This window comes from Rhinoderma darwinii, chromosome 1, assembly GCF_050947455.1.
Source record: "Rhinoderma darwinii isolate aRhiDar2 chromosome 1, aRhiDar2.hap1, whole genome shotgun sequence".
Classification (NCBI taxonomy): Eukaryota; Metazoa; Chordata; class Amphibia; order Anura; family Rhinodermatidae; genus Rhinoderma; species Rhinoderma darwinii.
In genome coordinates, this window is record NC_134687.1 from 177357209 (window position 1) to 177373751 (window position 16543).

A 16543-nucleotide genomic window follows, 5' to 3' on the forward strand; every position below is an offset into this window, starting at 1 on the left:
CACGACAGGTCCTATATTTCTGTGTTTTTTGAGGCAGATTTTGCTCTGCCTGAACGCCGATTTTCGTGGCGTTTTTTGCCTGCGGCCATTGAGCGCCGTTGGCAAAAAACGCCATGAAATACACTTTCTCTGCCTCCCATTGATGTCAATGGGAGGTCAGAGACGTAAACGCCTGAAGATAGGGCATGCCGCTTCTTTTTCCTGCGAGATGGTTTTTCCGCTCGCGGGAAAAAAATGGCTCCGCCTCTCATTGAAATCAGAGGGTGGCATTTTCTGACATTTTTTGGCGTGTTTTTGGACGCGGTTTCCGGGTAAAAAAACTCCTTACACTGACAGGCAATAATGCTTTGGTATACTAAGTATACCAAAGCATTATAGCAGCGATCTAAAGATTGCATAGTGAAGTCCCCTAGTGGGACTAATAAAAATAAGTAAGTAATGTGAAATAAAAATTATTAATAAAAATTACAGTAAAAAAATAAATCCATTTTTTCCCCATAAAATATGGTTTTATTTAGTAAAAGTGTAAAAAAGAAATAAAAGTACACATGTATGGTATCGCCGTGACCGTAATGACCCAAGCAATAAAGTTAATATGTAATTTAAACCGCATGGTGAACAACGTAAAAAAAAAGCGTAAAAAACAATGGCGAAATTGCTATTTTTTTTCCATTGCCCCCCCAAAAAGTCATAATGGCTAATCAATAAGTCCCATATACCCCAAAACAGTAGCAATCAAAACTACGTCTCGTCCCACAAAAAAACAACCCCTTACATCACTACATTGACAGAAAAATAAAAAAATGACGGCTCTTGGAAAGCGACGATGCAAAAACAAATACCGGTAATTGTAGTTCAAAAGTGTTTTTATTGTGCAAAAGTCTTAAAACATAAAAAACCCCTACATATGTGGTATCGTTGTAATCGTACCGACCCATGGAATAAAGGTAACATGTTATTTACGTCGCACAGTGAACGGCGTGAATTCAAAACGCATAGAACAATGGCAGAATTTCAGGGCTTTTTTTCTATCCCCCCCCCCCCCCAAAAAAAAAAAGTTAATAAAAAAATGATATTTACTGCAACATGGTGCCATTAAAAAGTACAACTAATCCTGCAAAAAACATGTCCACACTCTTGGTTGCCCACTCTGATGCGCATTTTTGTGCCAATTATTTCTGCTTTCGTGTTGCTTTCAAGTTTATTCTCCTCAGGTCAACCGGGTCATTGTAATTTATTAATAAAACAAGTTCTTGTCAGTTACTAAACCAGTAAGAAATAAAAATCCTTTCCTTGTGAATAAGAAACCAACTTCAGCATCGTCCCGGATTATCAGGGAGTGCGACCTGCCGTGGTCATTCATCTATGTGGTCCGGTGCGCAGACATAGCTACTATATCATTCACTATGAAACCACTCCAGTCTATACTGCTCTATACTGACTGACTCAGAAGGGAGGGCTCCATTCCCCTCTATTCGGGTGGTATCTTCCCACCGGCTCCACCTCTCCCCATACACAGAGACGGACCATCTTACATCACGGTGGGGGAGGCCGGCCGTGCATTATGTATTTTGGCTACAGTCCGGCCCCCTCCCTTCCATCGAGCTCTCTTCATCCTGACAGGGCGCAGTAGTGACAGTTGCCGCCACCCTGCCCCCTCATGATGGAGACGTGAATCCCGGCGGCTTTTGCTAAATCCTCTCACATAGAAGCGCCCTCCGGGTTCGTGCCCGCGCGTCACAAGCGGTGACACCGTCGTGTCTATGGTGAGTGCTCGGGGCCACTATTCAGTCTAGTTATTCTAATGGGTGTCTCTGTGACCACGTTATGTTCATATACCCTCTCTCGTGTGGGTTACTTACCAGCTGGCACAGTTGGGTTACCAAGGCAGCGGATACCAGGTTTATTTCATAGTGTTTACAGTAGCAGACAAGACAGACATTCATCTGTAATCTTACCTTATAATATTATAACCTCTTATCCTATAACAAAGGTGGGCACTGCCAGGGGTGTGTGCGCCAGGTGACACAACTATGGGAAGTTTACTCTGTGCTCCGCTGTAAGTCCATACGTATCGGCCGCCGAGCTTCTGAGACGTGGCTTAAACACCAAGCCTACAGGCGGTTTTACTGCATAGCGACGTGTTGGTTACAAATTTCTACACAATTCTGCTGAAAGTAGCTGACATTCCGCTGTGGAAAAAAACGCACCGTTTGCGGCGATTTTACTGCAGAAAATGGTGCGTATTTTGCAGCGTTTTTCACAATGCTGGGAGATGGTGACATCTCTGAGAAACACAGCAGTTCAGTGCACTGGACAAGCTGCAGTCCGAAAAATACGCACAAATTTTTACGCAGTGTGTGGATGAGATTTGTTAAATCTCACCCATTTACTGCTACTGTATTCTGCTGCGTGTGGACAAGCCCTTAAACCTGCAAAAAAACATGCGGACATTACCAATCGTTTAAACACGTAAACTGCATGCCGGCTTGTTGTTTCCGCCCGATGACCACTACTTGTGGCCTCAGGAGCCCACGTATCATTACGACTAGTAGTTGTACTAGGAATCATCTCTAAATACATTACAAATCTTTCAAGAATATGTACATTGGGAAGGGTGGAAGAATGCCTCATAAACATGGCACATGAGAGCTGCAGTTTGATTTTCTTTGGGTTTTTTTGTTGAAATTTGACACTTTGAAACGTGAGCCGCAAATCTAGTACAATGATTAGGAGAATGCCCGTGCAAAAGAAGAGGAAAAGATTACAGGATTATTATATTTTGAGGAATTAGGGGTTAAACACAAACCATGGCCCCCATTTATTATTTTATTAATGGTGTATTTTGCACCAATAAAAATGCAGAGAATAGTTATTGAGAATTGCGCCTAAGTTATTAAAAGGCGCCCGTCTGTGACCACGGAATGATCAAAGCTGACTCCCCTCTTTGATCACGTAACTGGAATCCCGGTGACGCAATCGGAGACTTGAGGAACCCTCTACAGTCAGTCCTGGGGACCTAGAAAGGACCCCAGGGCTGTCTGTTCAGCATGCCCGCTGTTAGGGCACACTATGTGTTTCCCTAACTGCTGCCTCTGTTATATTGACAGTGTAATGTATTGGCATACAAGAGTATACTAATACATTATAAGCAAAAATTAAAGTTAGGCTGCGTTCACATCTGCGTCAGGGCTCCGTTCTGACATTCTGTCGAAATTTTCCGTCGGAACGGAGCCCTGACTGTCACAAACGGAAACCAGAGGTTTACGTTTCCATCCCTGCACAAGGGAGACAGATGGAAACCATTGGCATCGGTTCCGTCACCACTGAAATCAATGGTGATGGAAACGGAAATTCCAACACCGTTTTCACGGCCGTTTTTGACGGATCCGTGTGCTCGTTTTAGCGGCCGTGTGCACTCTGTGTTTCCGTTTCCGAGTGCCGAGCATGGTACTGTCCAGGGTGCTGAAAGAGTTAATGGGCTGCACTGCTCGGCGCTTGGAAAATACAATTTTAATGAAATAAAAAAAAAAAAATAAGTTCATACTTACTTTCCTCCTATCCGGCCTCCAGCGATGACGTTTCATCCATGTCACCGCTGCAGCCAATCACAGGCTGTAGTGGCGGTCACGCACGTCAGGATGATGTCAGAAGGCCGGCCTCCAGGGATGACACTTCATCCCACGTGACCGCCTCTGCAGCCAATAACAGGCTGCCGCGTTATACAGGAAGATATATAGAACAAACCTAAAGCACTCCAGGAATACTTGGAATTAATTTTCAAAAGTATTTTATTTTATTCCAAACAGTATTTTTGGAAAAGCGATAAACGTTTCGGCCCAACCAAGGCCTTTCTCACAATCGCTGTATATAGTAATGATAGCAGGACGGTGTACAGGCGTCTACCAGACGCTCCAAGCAGATCAGTGTCATTTGAGCGATCGGGCAGCTGAATGTCGGGTCTTCGACTGTCAGTGACTGCCGGGGTCCCTGAGGAGAGGATGGAAGCAGCTTTTGCTGCTTCTGTCTTCTCTGATCACTTGTACACAGCGCTCCATGAATGCTGTGTATAGGAATAAGGGCAGCGGCCGCGCCACTGTCTCTATTGATCCCGGTGTTCATGTGACTGGTCACATGATCGCTGGGTGCAGTTACTGACAGACTGCTGCTGGGTCTTACTAGACCCAACACAGCCCTATTAGTGACAATAGTCACTATGAGAGGGCTGATTTACCCTGTAACTGGGGCTGCTGTGCAGCTCCAGTTAGGGTATGTTCACACGGCAGCATCCGTAACGGCTGAAATTATGGGGCTGTTTTCAGGAGAAAACAGCACTGTAATTTCAGCCGTAATGGCATGTTGAGGCGTTTTCCGCTGCGTCCATTATGGACATAATTGGAGCTGTTTTTCCATCGAGTCAATGGAAAACGGCTCCATTTACGTCTGAAGAAGTGACAGGCACTTCTTCGACGCGTGCGTCTTTTTTACGGCCCGCCTTTTTACAGCGGGGCGTAAAAAAAATGACCGTGTGCACAGAACATCGGAAGACCCATTCTAATGAATGGGCAGATGTTTGCCAACGCTATCGAGGCGCATTTTCGGACGTAAATCGAGGCGTAAAACGGCCGAATTACGTCTGTAAATAGGCCGTGTGAACATACCCTTACAGTGGAAAAGCATGGTGTAAAAGAAAGAAAAAAAATATATAAAGTTCCCCAAAGGTCTTTTTTGACCTTTGAGGGACAGACCATAGTAATAAAAAATAAAAGCAAAGTAAAGTGCAAAAAATTTTTATAATAAATACACATTAAATACCCACCCCCCAAAAAAAGCCCCCCCCCCGCCAATCATTGTTGTAACGCTAGCGCTGACCCAATTACCCTAATATAGACATGTAATATATTAAAATTTACGGTAGACAATGACAACTAAAAGGTCTATTTTAGACTATGTTATTACCCAAAAAAATAGCTGAAATGTAAAAAAGGTTATTTTTTTACTATTATTTTCAAACTTTAAGAATAAAAATTCTAAATTAGCAAAAAGGATGTGTAAAAAAACTATAAAAAAAAGAAACCTGCATTATCTAGGGAAAAAACATTGCAAAAATCAAGTCGCTAGCCCAACAAATAAAAAAGTTATAGCCATTTAACGAACACGTGCTAAAAAGGGCTAAACGGTGTCTGGTCCTGAAGGCTCAAAATAGCCCGGTCCTGAACTAGTTAATCAGCAGGGACACAGCGATCGGTCCCCGCTGTAGGAGCTGTGACAGCTGCTGTACGAGACAGCAGCTGTCACAGCTCCTGCATGTGTCGGTAAGACGGCCGAAATGGCCGTTCCTCCCGCGACGTACTATTAGGTCATGGAGCGCGAACGCTACAGCTACCATGACCTAATAGTACGTCCAGGAGCGGGATGGGGTTAAGGTCTTTTCTGGCCTTGTCATTAAGGAGTTAAATGTATACCGGTGATCTGGGGCACCCATGTTAATCAAAGCTCCTGTGTTAGTCAAAGGTGGTACTTCATGTTAACAACTATGTTGTGGATACCTGTGCCAGATTTGGTTAGTCTCTATAATGCACACATTATAATAAGGGTTGGGTGGTACATTTGGAAAGTTTGACTTGTAAGTTCTATTTACACTAGATAGCTGAATTTCAAGTCATAAAGCACAAAAAGTTCTTACTGTGTCTACACTATGTCTGGTGGTTTATTCATTTTATGATATTATCTCTGAACCCACCCTATTGGACAAAGCCTGCACCTGTTTGTTCTGTACCTGCCCTATCTGAAATAAAACACAACTGCTGGGTGTTGGGACGCCTAGTATATAAATGATCCATTGCTAATAATGGCACTTATTAAGCAAATTAAAATTGCTTCCATGTTCTATATTTATTTCAATGCCCAATTATTCCTTTTTAAAACAGAATATTAAAAATGTATATTCTAAATTAACAAGTTAGTCAAAATGCTGTGTCACCCAGAAAAAAAAAACCCCATAAAAACGCCTAAAAATTCTCTTGCCGAGACACATTTCGGCTGGGTTTTATCGCTCCAGTTTTGGTGCCACAAGCACACGTAATTGTGGCATGACGCTGCGGTTTTTACGGTAATCACAGCAAAAAAAAACAAAACACCAAAACTGCAGTGTGAAACCCCAGCCTTATAAAAAGTATAATTTTGCCAACTGTTTTGGTGTCAGCAGCTGAGGGCAGCAACTGTTGTTAGGCAAAAGCTTGAACTTATTCAGGTGCTGCCTAGCAAGCCAAACATAGGCCAACTAATGAAAACCCCCTGGTCATGGCATGGCCAATCCCTATCTGCTGCAGGAGGAAAGGCTGATATTGTCTTACACCCACCCCCTACTTCTCTAGCTGCTATACTACACAGGGTATTATGGGTAGTAAGCCTGCCCAAAACTGACTTAAACCCCTTAACGACATCCAACGTATGGGTACGTCGTTGTCGTTAGGTACTTAACACAATCCAATGTATGGGTACGTTTGAGCGTTAAGTGGTCACTGCGTCTAAAGACACAGTGACAGAGTAAGGATGGCTGCTATTCCTGACAGCAGGCCATCTTTACACGTGGCCCAGCGGGGTGGTGCAACCACCCCCCCCACCGCATCGGCGATTGCTGTGATTGGTCAGTCAGTTCAGACTGGTAAATCGCAGCTTTTTGCCGCAGGGCACAGTGATACCGTGGGGATAGGTGCTGTCTAGGACGGCACCAATCCCTGCCATGTACTTGTAAGGCAGTAGTGATGGTGCCACCCCCCCCCCCCATCGCTACCATTGGTTGGTCTGCATAGACCGACCAATCGTAGCCATGGCGGGCGTTTCAAACACCCTGCACCAACTCTGCCAACCTCATTCCGGTTTGGAACGGTGAGCAGAGCTGGTGTGTGAGTCTGTGAACCGAATACTTACCTTTGCTGAGGCCTTCTGCGCTGCGATCGTTATCTTCTGCATCTTGCTGTGTGGTCACTGACTGTGATTATCATCATCAACTGTGCTGCTGCAAATTTTTTTTTTCTTTTAGCAGCAGCACTTGTGATTCCTGAATTTCCCTGTCCCAGTCCCTGACACCACTGATCAGCATCTGTGGTCATTTTTTTTTGACGCAGGTTTTGATTTTCCTTTTTCTGCCAGCACCATCTCTGTGTGTGTGTGCCTTGCAGCCTCTGAGCGCTGATCAGCCATCACTGATCGTCATTTTTGCTCATTTTTTGGCACAGTTTTTTTTATATCGGGCCTGTTTTTACTGCACCATTTTCTTGTGTGCGCCCTGCGGCCACTGAGTCCATAATCAGCCGCAGTGGTAATTTATTGACGCAGGGTTTTTTTGGGCCTTTTTTTCCCATTTTTCTGCCAGCACCGGCTTTGTGTGTGCACCCTGCAGCCCTTGAGCGCTGATCAGTGAACAATATCACTGATGGGCATCTGTGCTAATTTTTTTGGCACAGGTTTATTTTTTGGCCTATTTTTACTGCACCATCTTTTTTTGTGCGCCCTGCGGCCACTGAGTGATGAGTCTATAATCAGCCTCAGTGGTAATTTGTTGACGCAGGTTTTTTTGGGCCTTTTTTTTTTATATTTAAAACTGTAAAAAAGTTTAAAAAAAAGTTAAATAAAATCTAGTTAGGTGTAGCTGGTACCTGCATAGGTAGGACTTTAGGGTAGCGGTAGTTTAGGTGTAGATACCGTGTTTCCCCGAAAGTAAGACAGTGTCTTACTTTCTTTTTATCCCCAAAAGCCCCACTATGTCTTACTTTCGGGGTATGTCTTATATTGGAAAAAAAATTTCGAATTATAATTTATTTTTTTTTCACAAACTTTATTTAACTGTTTTACATTTTTTTTTTTTGTCCCACCAGGGGACTTCACTATGCGATGTGCCGATCGCATATATAATGCTTTGGTATACTTAGTATACCGAATAATTATTGCCTGTCAGTGTAAAACTGACAGGCAACCTATTAGGTCATGCCTCCGGCATCGCCTAACAGGCAGATGCTGAAGGCAGACCTGGGGGTCTTTGTTAGACCCCCGGCTGTCATGGAAACCCGACGGCGACCCGCGATTTGTTTGCGGGGGCGCCGATCGGGTGACAGAGGGAGCTCCCCCCTCTGTCAAACACATTAAATGCCGCTGTCACTATTGACAGCGGCATTTAATGGGTTAAACTGCCGGAATCGGCGCGCGCTTCGATTCCGGCAGTTGCAGCAGGAGCCAGGCTGTGTATAACAGCCGTGCTCCTGCCGCTGATCGCGTGGGTACAGTCTCAGTACCCGCGCCATCACAGGACGGATATATCCGTCCTCCTGCGCGAACTAGCAGCTGCTGAGGACGGATATATCCGTCCTTCGGCGTTAAGTGGGAGTGGAAGTGGGCAGGAGGCGGCAATACCCCCGTGTTTCCCCGAAAGTAAGACATATGTCTTACTTACGGGGTACGGCTTATATTAGCCGACCCCCCTGAAACCCCCGATACGTCTTACAATCGGGGGTGTCTTACTATCGGGGAAACACGGTAGTACCTGCATAGGTAGGGAGTTAGGGTAGCGGTAGTTTAGGGATAGCTAGTACCTGCATAGGTAGGGAGTTAGGGTAGCGGACGTATAGGTTAGCGTCTGTTTTATAATAAAAAAAAATTCATAACATTTTAAGTAGTTTTAGCTATACACATTTTCTAAAGTTAGTGTCAATTTACTGTAGTATATGTCTCATACTCAGTTATTTTTCTGAAATATAGTGGTACATTTAGTTTCAGTGGTTACTGTAGCTTTATAGTTTGTCTAAAAATTATACTGCAGTTTTTTTTTAGTACTAATTAATAGCGTTACAGTTAGTGACAGACATTTTTTTTTTTACTGAAGTTCGTTCACTAAATTTTACATTGCATAGTTTTAGCCTAAATTTACTGCAGAGGTTTTTATACTACTATATACTATTTTTTTTTAGCAGATTCAACGTCACAAAATTTTAGTTAGCGTCAGGTAGTCAGGAAATTCTTTACCGTTTTATATTGCCATAATTTTTTGTTACTGAAGTTTGTTCAGTAAATTTTTTATACTTCCATTTTCTTCTCTTCTTTTTTTATTCAGCAATTTGAAATACACGTGTAAAAGCACAACACACACAACCCCCTGTGTAAAAATAAAGTCAGTGTTACACGTGTTCAAGCACTACACACTCCCCTAATAAAAATGTCCCAATCATCCCAAAGGGTCTACTCAGCAGAGGAGGCATACGCCATCCTGGCCTCTGACACTGATTCTGCCAGCGAGGGAGAAGAGGAATTCGCCCCATACATCTTGTCCTCCTCCTCCTCCTCATCATCATCCAGTGATGAGGAACCCCCGCAAAGGCGACCCAGGACATCAGCTGAGGCAACCCGCCAGATACAGTGAAGGAAATAAGTATTTGATCCCTTGCTGATTTTGTAAGTTTGCCCACTGTCAAAGACATGAACAGTCTAGAATTTTTAGGCTAGGTTAATTTTACCATTGAGAGATAGATTATATTTAAAAAAAAACAGAAAATCACATTGTCAAAATTATATATATTTATTTGCATTGTGCACAGAGAAATAAGTATTTGATCCCCTACCAACCATTAAGAGTTCAGCCTCCTCCAGACCAGTTATACGCTCCAAATCAACTTGGTGCCTGCATTAAAGACAGCTGTCTTAAATGGTCACCTGTATAAAAGACTCCTGTCCACAGACTCAATTAATCAGTCTGACTCTAACCTCTACAACATGGGCAAGACCAAACAGCTTTCTAAGGATGTCAGGGACAAGATCATAGACCTGCACAAGGCTGGAATGGGCTACAAAACCATAAGTAAGACGCTGGGTGAGAAGGAGACAACTGTTGGTGCAATAGTAAGAAAATGGATGACATACAAAATGACTGTCAATCGACATCGATCTGGGGCTCCATGCAAAATCTCACCTCGTGGGGTATCCTTGATCCTGAGGAAGGAGAGAGCTCAGCCGAAAACTACACGGGGGGAACTTGTAAATGATCTCAAGGCAGCTGGGACCACAGTCACCAAGAAAACCATTGGTAACACATTACGCCGTAATGGATTAAAATCCTGCAGTGCCCGCAAGGTCCCCCTGCTCAAGAAGGCACATGTACAGGCCCGTCTAAAGTTTGCAAATGAACATCTGGATGATTCTGAGATTGATTGGGAGAAGGTGCTGTGGTCAGATGAGACTAAAATTTAGCTCTTTGGCATTAACTCAACTCGCCGTGTTTGGAGGAAGAGAAATGCTGCCTATGACCCAAAGAACACCGTCCCCACTGTCAAGCATGGAGGTGGAAACATTATGTTTTGGGGGTGTTTCTCTGCTAAGGGCACAGGACTACTTCACCGCATCAATGGGAGAATGGATGGAGCCATGTACCGTCAAATCCTGAGTGACAACCTCCTTCCCTCCACCAGGACATTAAAAATGGCTTGTGGCTGGGTCTTCCAGCACGACAATGACCCGAAACATACAGCCAAGGCAACAAAGGAGTGGCTCAAAAAGAAGCACATTAAGGTCATGGAGTGGCCTAGCCAGTCTCCAGACCTTAATCCCATCGAAAACTTATGGAGGGAGCTGAAGATCCGAGTTGCCAAGAGACAGCCTCGAAATCTTAATGATTTACAGATGATCTGCAAAGAGGAGTGGGCCAAAATTCCATCTAACATGTGCAAACCTCATCATCAACTACAAAAAATGTCTGACTGCTGTGCTTGCCAACCCTATCTGCTATTGCAGCAGATAGGCGCTGCAATGTAGATTACAGTAACGTTTTTATTTTTAAAAAACGAGCATTTTTGGCCAAGTTATGATCATTTTCGTATTTATGCAAATGAGGCTTGCAAAAGTACAACTGGGCGTGTTGAAAAGTAAAAGTACAACTGGGCGTGTATTATGTGCGTACATCGGGGCGTGTTTACTACTTTTACTAGCTGGGCGTTGTGTATAGAAGTATCATCCACTTCTCTTCAGAACGCCCAGCTTCTGGCAGTGCAGACACAGCCGTGTTCTCAAGAGATCACGCTGTGTCGTCACTCACAGGTCCTGCATCGTGTCAGACGAGCGAGGACACATCGGCACCAGAGGCTACAGATTCTGCAGCAGCATCGGCGTTTGCAGGTAAGTCGATGTAGCTACTTACCTGCAAATGCTGATGCTGCTGCAGAATCAACTGTAGCCTCTGGTGCCGACACGATGCAGGACCTGTGAGTGACGTCACAGATCTGCACTGCCAGAAGCTGGGCGTTCTGAAGAGAAGTGGATGATACTTCTCATCAGAACGCCCAGCTAGTAAAAGTAGTAAATACGCCCCGATGTACGCACATAATACACGCCCAGTTGTACTTTTACTTTTCAACACGCCCAGTTGTACTTTTGCAAGCCTCATTTGCATAAATACGAAAATGGTCATAACTTGGCCAAAAATGCTCGTTTTTTAAAAATAAAAACGTTACTGTAATCTACATTGCAGCGCCTATCTGCTGCAATAGCAGATAGGGGTTGCAAAATCTGGTGACAGAGCCTCTTTAAGTCTTGTTTGCCAAAGGGATCAAATACTTATTTCTCTGTGCACAATGCAAATAAATATATATAATTTTGACAATGTGATTTTCTGTTTTTTTTTTTTAATATAATCTATCTCTCACTGGTAAAATTAACCTAGCCTAAAAATTCTAGACTGTTCATGTCTTTGACAGTGGGCAAACTTACAAAATCAGCAAGGGATCAAATACTTATTTCCTTCACTGTAAGTGATCCCGTGTGGAACCCACCCCCTGAGAATTATGAGCCTCAGATCCCCGAATTCATAGGTAGCTCAGGAAATCATTTGGAGACTGAAGGGTTCACAGAAATAGAATTTTTAAGGTTTTCTTCAGTGAGGATTTAGTGAATTTAATGGTGGCCCAGACCAATTTATATGCCCAGCAATTTATTGCCCAGAATCCCACATCGTCATATGCTAGACCCTTCAAGTGGACCCCTGTAGATGCAGCGGAGATGCTCAAATTTTGGGGCCTTGTGCTGCATATGGGGCTAGTAAAGAAGCCACAGATAAGGCAATACTCGAGTACAGATGTTTTGTACAACACCCCAATTTACCGCATGGCAATGCCCCGGACTCGCTTTGAAGCTATTCTTAAATTTTTGCATTATAATAATAATGCACAGTGCCTGCCCGTGATGACCCCACATTTGACCGCCTATTCAAAATCAGGCCAGTAATTAATCATTGAACATCACATAAAAACCTCCAACCAAACCAATGGTGTAAAGAGGGGTCCCCAATTTACAAGTAGACAACCTAGACGCGAACCATAAGGGAATCAAAGCCCCCAACAAAATGTAACATGCAAAAATATACACTACCGTTCAAAAGTTTAGGGTCACTTAGAAATGTCCTTATTTTTGAAAGAAAAGCACAGTTTTTTTCAATGAAGATAACATAAAATTAATCAGAAATACACTCTATACATTGTTAATGTGCTAAATGACTATTCTAGCTGCAAACGTCTGGTTTTTAATGCAATATCTACATAAGTGTATAGAGGCCCATTTCCAGCAACCATCACTCCAGTGTTCTAATGGTACATTGTGTTTGCTAACTGTGTTAGAAGGCTAATGGATGATTAGAAAACACTTGAAAACCCTTGTGCAATTATGTTAGCACCGCTGTAAACAGTTTTGCTGTTTAGAGGAGCTATAAAACTGACCTTCCTTTGAGCTAGTTGAGAATCTGGAGCATTACATTTGTGGGTTCGATTAAACTCTCCAAATGGCCAGAAAAATAGAGCTTTCATGTGAAACTCGACAGTCTATTCTTGTTCTTAGAAATGAAGGCTATTCCATACGAGAAATTGCCAAGAAACTGAAGATTTCCTACAACGGTGTGTACTACTCCCTTCAGAGGACAGCACAAACAGGCTCTAACCAGAGTAGAAAGAGAAGTGGGAGGCCCCGCTGCAGGGCAGAGTGGCAAAGAAAAAGCCATATCTGAGACTGGCTAATAAAAGGAAAAGATTAATATGGGCAAAAGCACACAGACATTGGACAGAGGAAGATTGGAAAAAAGTGTTATGGACAGACGAATCGAAGTTTGAGGTGTTTGGATCACACAGAAGAATATTTGTGAGACGCAGAACAACTGAAAAGATGCTGGAAGAGTGCCTGACGCCATCTGTCAAGCATGGTGGAGGTAATGTGATGGTCTGGGGTTGCTTTGGTGCTGGTAAAGTGGGAGATTTGTACAAGGTAAAAGGGATTTTGAATAAGGAAGGCTATCACTCCATTTTGCAACGCCATGCCATACCCTGTGGACAGTGCTTGATTGGAGCCAATTTCATCCTACAACAGGACAATGACCCAAAGCACACCTCCAAATTATGCAAGAACTATTTAGGGAAGAAGCAGGCAGCTGGTATTCTATCTGTAATGGAGTGGCCAGCGCAGTCACCAGATCTCAACCCCATAGAGCATTTGCGGGAGCAGCTTGACCGTATGGTACGCAAGAAGTGCCCATCAAGCCAATCCAACTGGTGGGAGGGGCTTCTGGAAGCATGGGGTGAAATTTCTCCCGATTACCTAAGCAAATTAACAGCTAGAATGCCAAAGGTCTGCAATGCTGTAATTGCTGCAAATGGAGCATTCTTTGACGAAAGCAAAGTTTGAAGGAGAAAATTATTATTTCAAATAAAAATCATTATTTCTAACCTTGTCAATGTCTTGACTATATTTTCTAGTCATTTTGCAACTCATTTGATAAATATAAGTGTGAGTTTTCATGGAAAACACAAAATTGTCTGGGTGACCCCAAACTTTTGAACGGTAGTGTATGCAAAAGTAGAAAATCTTTATTAGATAGAATAGACAATAATACAATACGGAATAAAAAGATGGACTATACACAAAAAAAAAAGACAGTAGGGTCAGATGAAATAGACCAGTGACCTGCAGAGACAGTCACCTAAAGTAGTCGGAATACACTCAATTACCCACAGTAAAACATAAATATTGCACAATAGATGATATGCTCATGTATACACTAAGGTAGGGGTGCCAGTTAACCCCTAGGCGCACCATGACGCAACTGTACGTCCATGTGGCCAGTGTCTTAGCGCACGGGGACGTACAGTTACTGCGCAGTTCCCGATGCACTCTGTCGGCGATAGTGTGCATCGGGAACCGGGAGGCTAGCTGTCCCTGACAGCTGACACTCCACTGTATGCCGATCAGCGGCTTATTTCCGCTGATTTAGTCAATTAACCCCTTAATTGTGGTAATAGATTGCAATCACTGAATTTTAGGGGTTTCTAGTGCATCGGCAGACCTCACAATGAAATCGTGAGGTTTGCAGATGGCTAGCATGGCGACCGGAGGCCAAGGAATGGCCTCCGTGTCTGCCATGTATGAAAGTCTATAAGGAAGCAGGTCCTGATAGGCTTCCTGTCAGAGTGAGAGGACGTCACTGCCGTTCGCGATGCACACTGTCGGTGACAGTGTCTGTGACAGTGTACATCGGGAACACTCCACTGTTGCCGATCAGTGTCTCATTGCCGCTGATTTCGGCAATGAACCCGTTAAATGCGGGGCTCGATTGCGATCTCCGCATGTAGGGGGTTTGTAGCACATCAGCAGGCCCCATGCAATTGTGGGGGCTGCTGATGCTTGTGATAGCACCCGGGTCTGCCATGTACGGAAGCCTATGAGGACCAGCCTCTGTGACGTCACACTGACAGTTGGAAGACATTACACTACCTAGGTAGTGTAATATATTCTAGCAGCGATCAGAGCTTCAGGTAAAAAAAGAATGTGTAAAAAAAAGTTAATAAAAATGTTTTACAAATGTGTAAAAATAAAATATTTTTTTTTCCTAATAATAAGTCCCTTATTATAGGGACAAAATTAAAACGTTAATAAACAGTACACATATTTTGGTATCACCGCGTTTGTAACGACCCAATCTATAAAACTATAATGTTATTTTTACCGCACGGTGAACGCCGCAAAAAAACAAGTTAAAAACAATGCCAGAATCACTATTTTTTGGTCACCACCCCTCCCAAAATATAGAATAAAAAGTGATCAAAAAGCCACATGTGCCCGAAAATAGTACCAATAAAAACTACAACCCGTCCCGCAAAAAACAAGCCGTTACACAGCTTTTTTGACTGAAAAATAAAAAAGTTACGGCTCTCAGAATATGGTGACACAGAAAATAAATTATTTCATAAAGAAGTGATTTTATTGTGCAAAACATAAAAAAACCTATATACATATGGTATCGCCGTAATCGTACCGACCCGCAGAATAAAGTAAAATTGTCATTTATAGCGCATTATGAACGCTGTAAGAAATAAAGAATTTAAAACGCCAAAATCAATGTTTTTTGGTCACCAAAGCTCTAAATAAAATGTAATAAAAAGTGATCAAGAAGTTGTATGTTCCAAAAAATGGTACCAATAAAAACTACAGCTCGTCCTGCCAAAAATAAGCCCTCACACCGCTCAATTCATGGAAAAATAAAAAAGTTATGGCGTTTGGAAGGCGGGGAGTGAAAAACTAAAATGGAAATTCAAAAAAGGATCAGTCCTGCAAAGGTTAATTAATTTCTATTTAAAAAAAATTATTATTACCACATGTGGGTTATTGTCATACTCGGGAGAGATTGCCTTACAAATTTAGGGCGACTTTTTCTCCTTTATCCCTTGTGAAAATGAAAAAATTCAACATTTTAGTGGACAAAAATGTTTATATTCATTTTCACGGCCTAATTCTACTAAATTCTGCAAAAGACCTGTGTGGTATAAATGCTTACTATACCCCTAGATAAATTCCTTGAGGGGTGTAGTTTCCCAAATGGGGTCACTTTTGGGGTGTTTCCACTGTTATGTTCTCTCTAGGGCGTTGCAATCGCGACATGGAACTAAAAACCAATTCAGCAAAATCTGCGCTCCAAAATCCAAATGGCGCCCCCCCTTCTGAGCCCTGCTGTGTGTCCAAACATCAGTTTATTACCACATGTGGCATATTTCCGTAATCGGGAGAAGATGCTTTACAAATGTTGGGGTGCATTTTCTTCTTTATTCCTTGTAAATATTACAAATGTCTATGTTTTTTCAGAAAAAAAGTAGATTTTAATTTTCACAGACTAACTCCAATAAATATAGCAAAATACCTGTGGGGTCAAAGTTCTAACTATACCCCTAGATAAATTCCTTGAGGGGTCTAGTTTCCAAAATGGGGTCACTTTTGGGGAGTTTCCACTGTTTTGGCACCACAAGACCTCTTCAAACCTGACATGGTGCCTAAAATATAATCTAAAAATAAGCAGGCCCCAAAATCCTGTAGGTGCTCTTTTGCTTCTGAGGCCTGTGTTTCGGTCCATTAGGGCACTAGGGCAACATGTGGGATATTCCTAAAAACTGCAGGTCCTGGGCAATAAATATTGAGTTGCGTTTCTCTGGTAAAACCTTCTGTGTTACAGATTTTTTTTTATTACAAATGA

General features: G+C 42.8%; 1 protein-coding gene across 3 annotated transcripts in view; it reads left to right on the top strand.

The window, feature by feature from the left end:
- Positions 1 to 1492: 1492 nt before the first annotated feature.
- LOC142738407 (sodium/hydrogen exchanger 9B2-like) overlaps positions 1493 to 16543 on the top strand; it is a 100078-nt gene continuing 85027 nt past the window's right edge. For all 3 annotated transcript variants that reach the window (XM_075849760.1, XM_075849761.1, XM_075849759.1), the window contains exon 1: positions 1493 to 1766. Coding sequence is in view for 1 of the 3 variants with exons in the window: in XM_075849761.1 (XP_075705876.1) it covers positions 1764 to 1766 (3 nt within the window). In the remaining 2 variants the exon portion in view is untranslated. The remainder of the gene's footprint in view (positions 1767 to 16543) is intronic.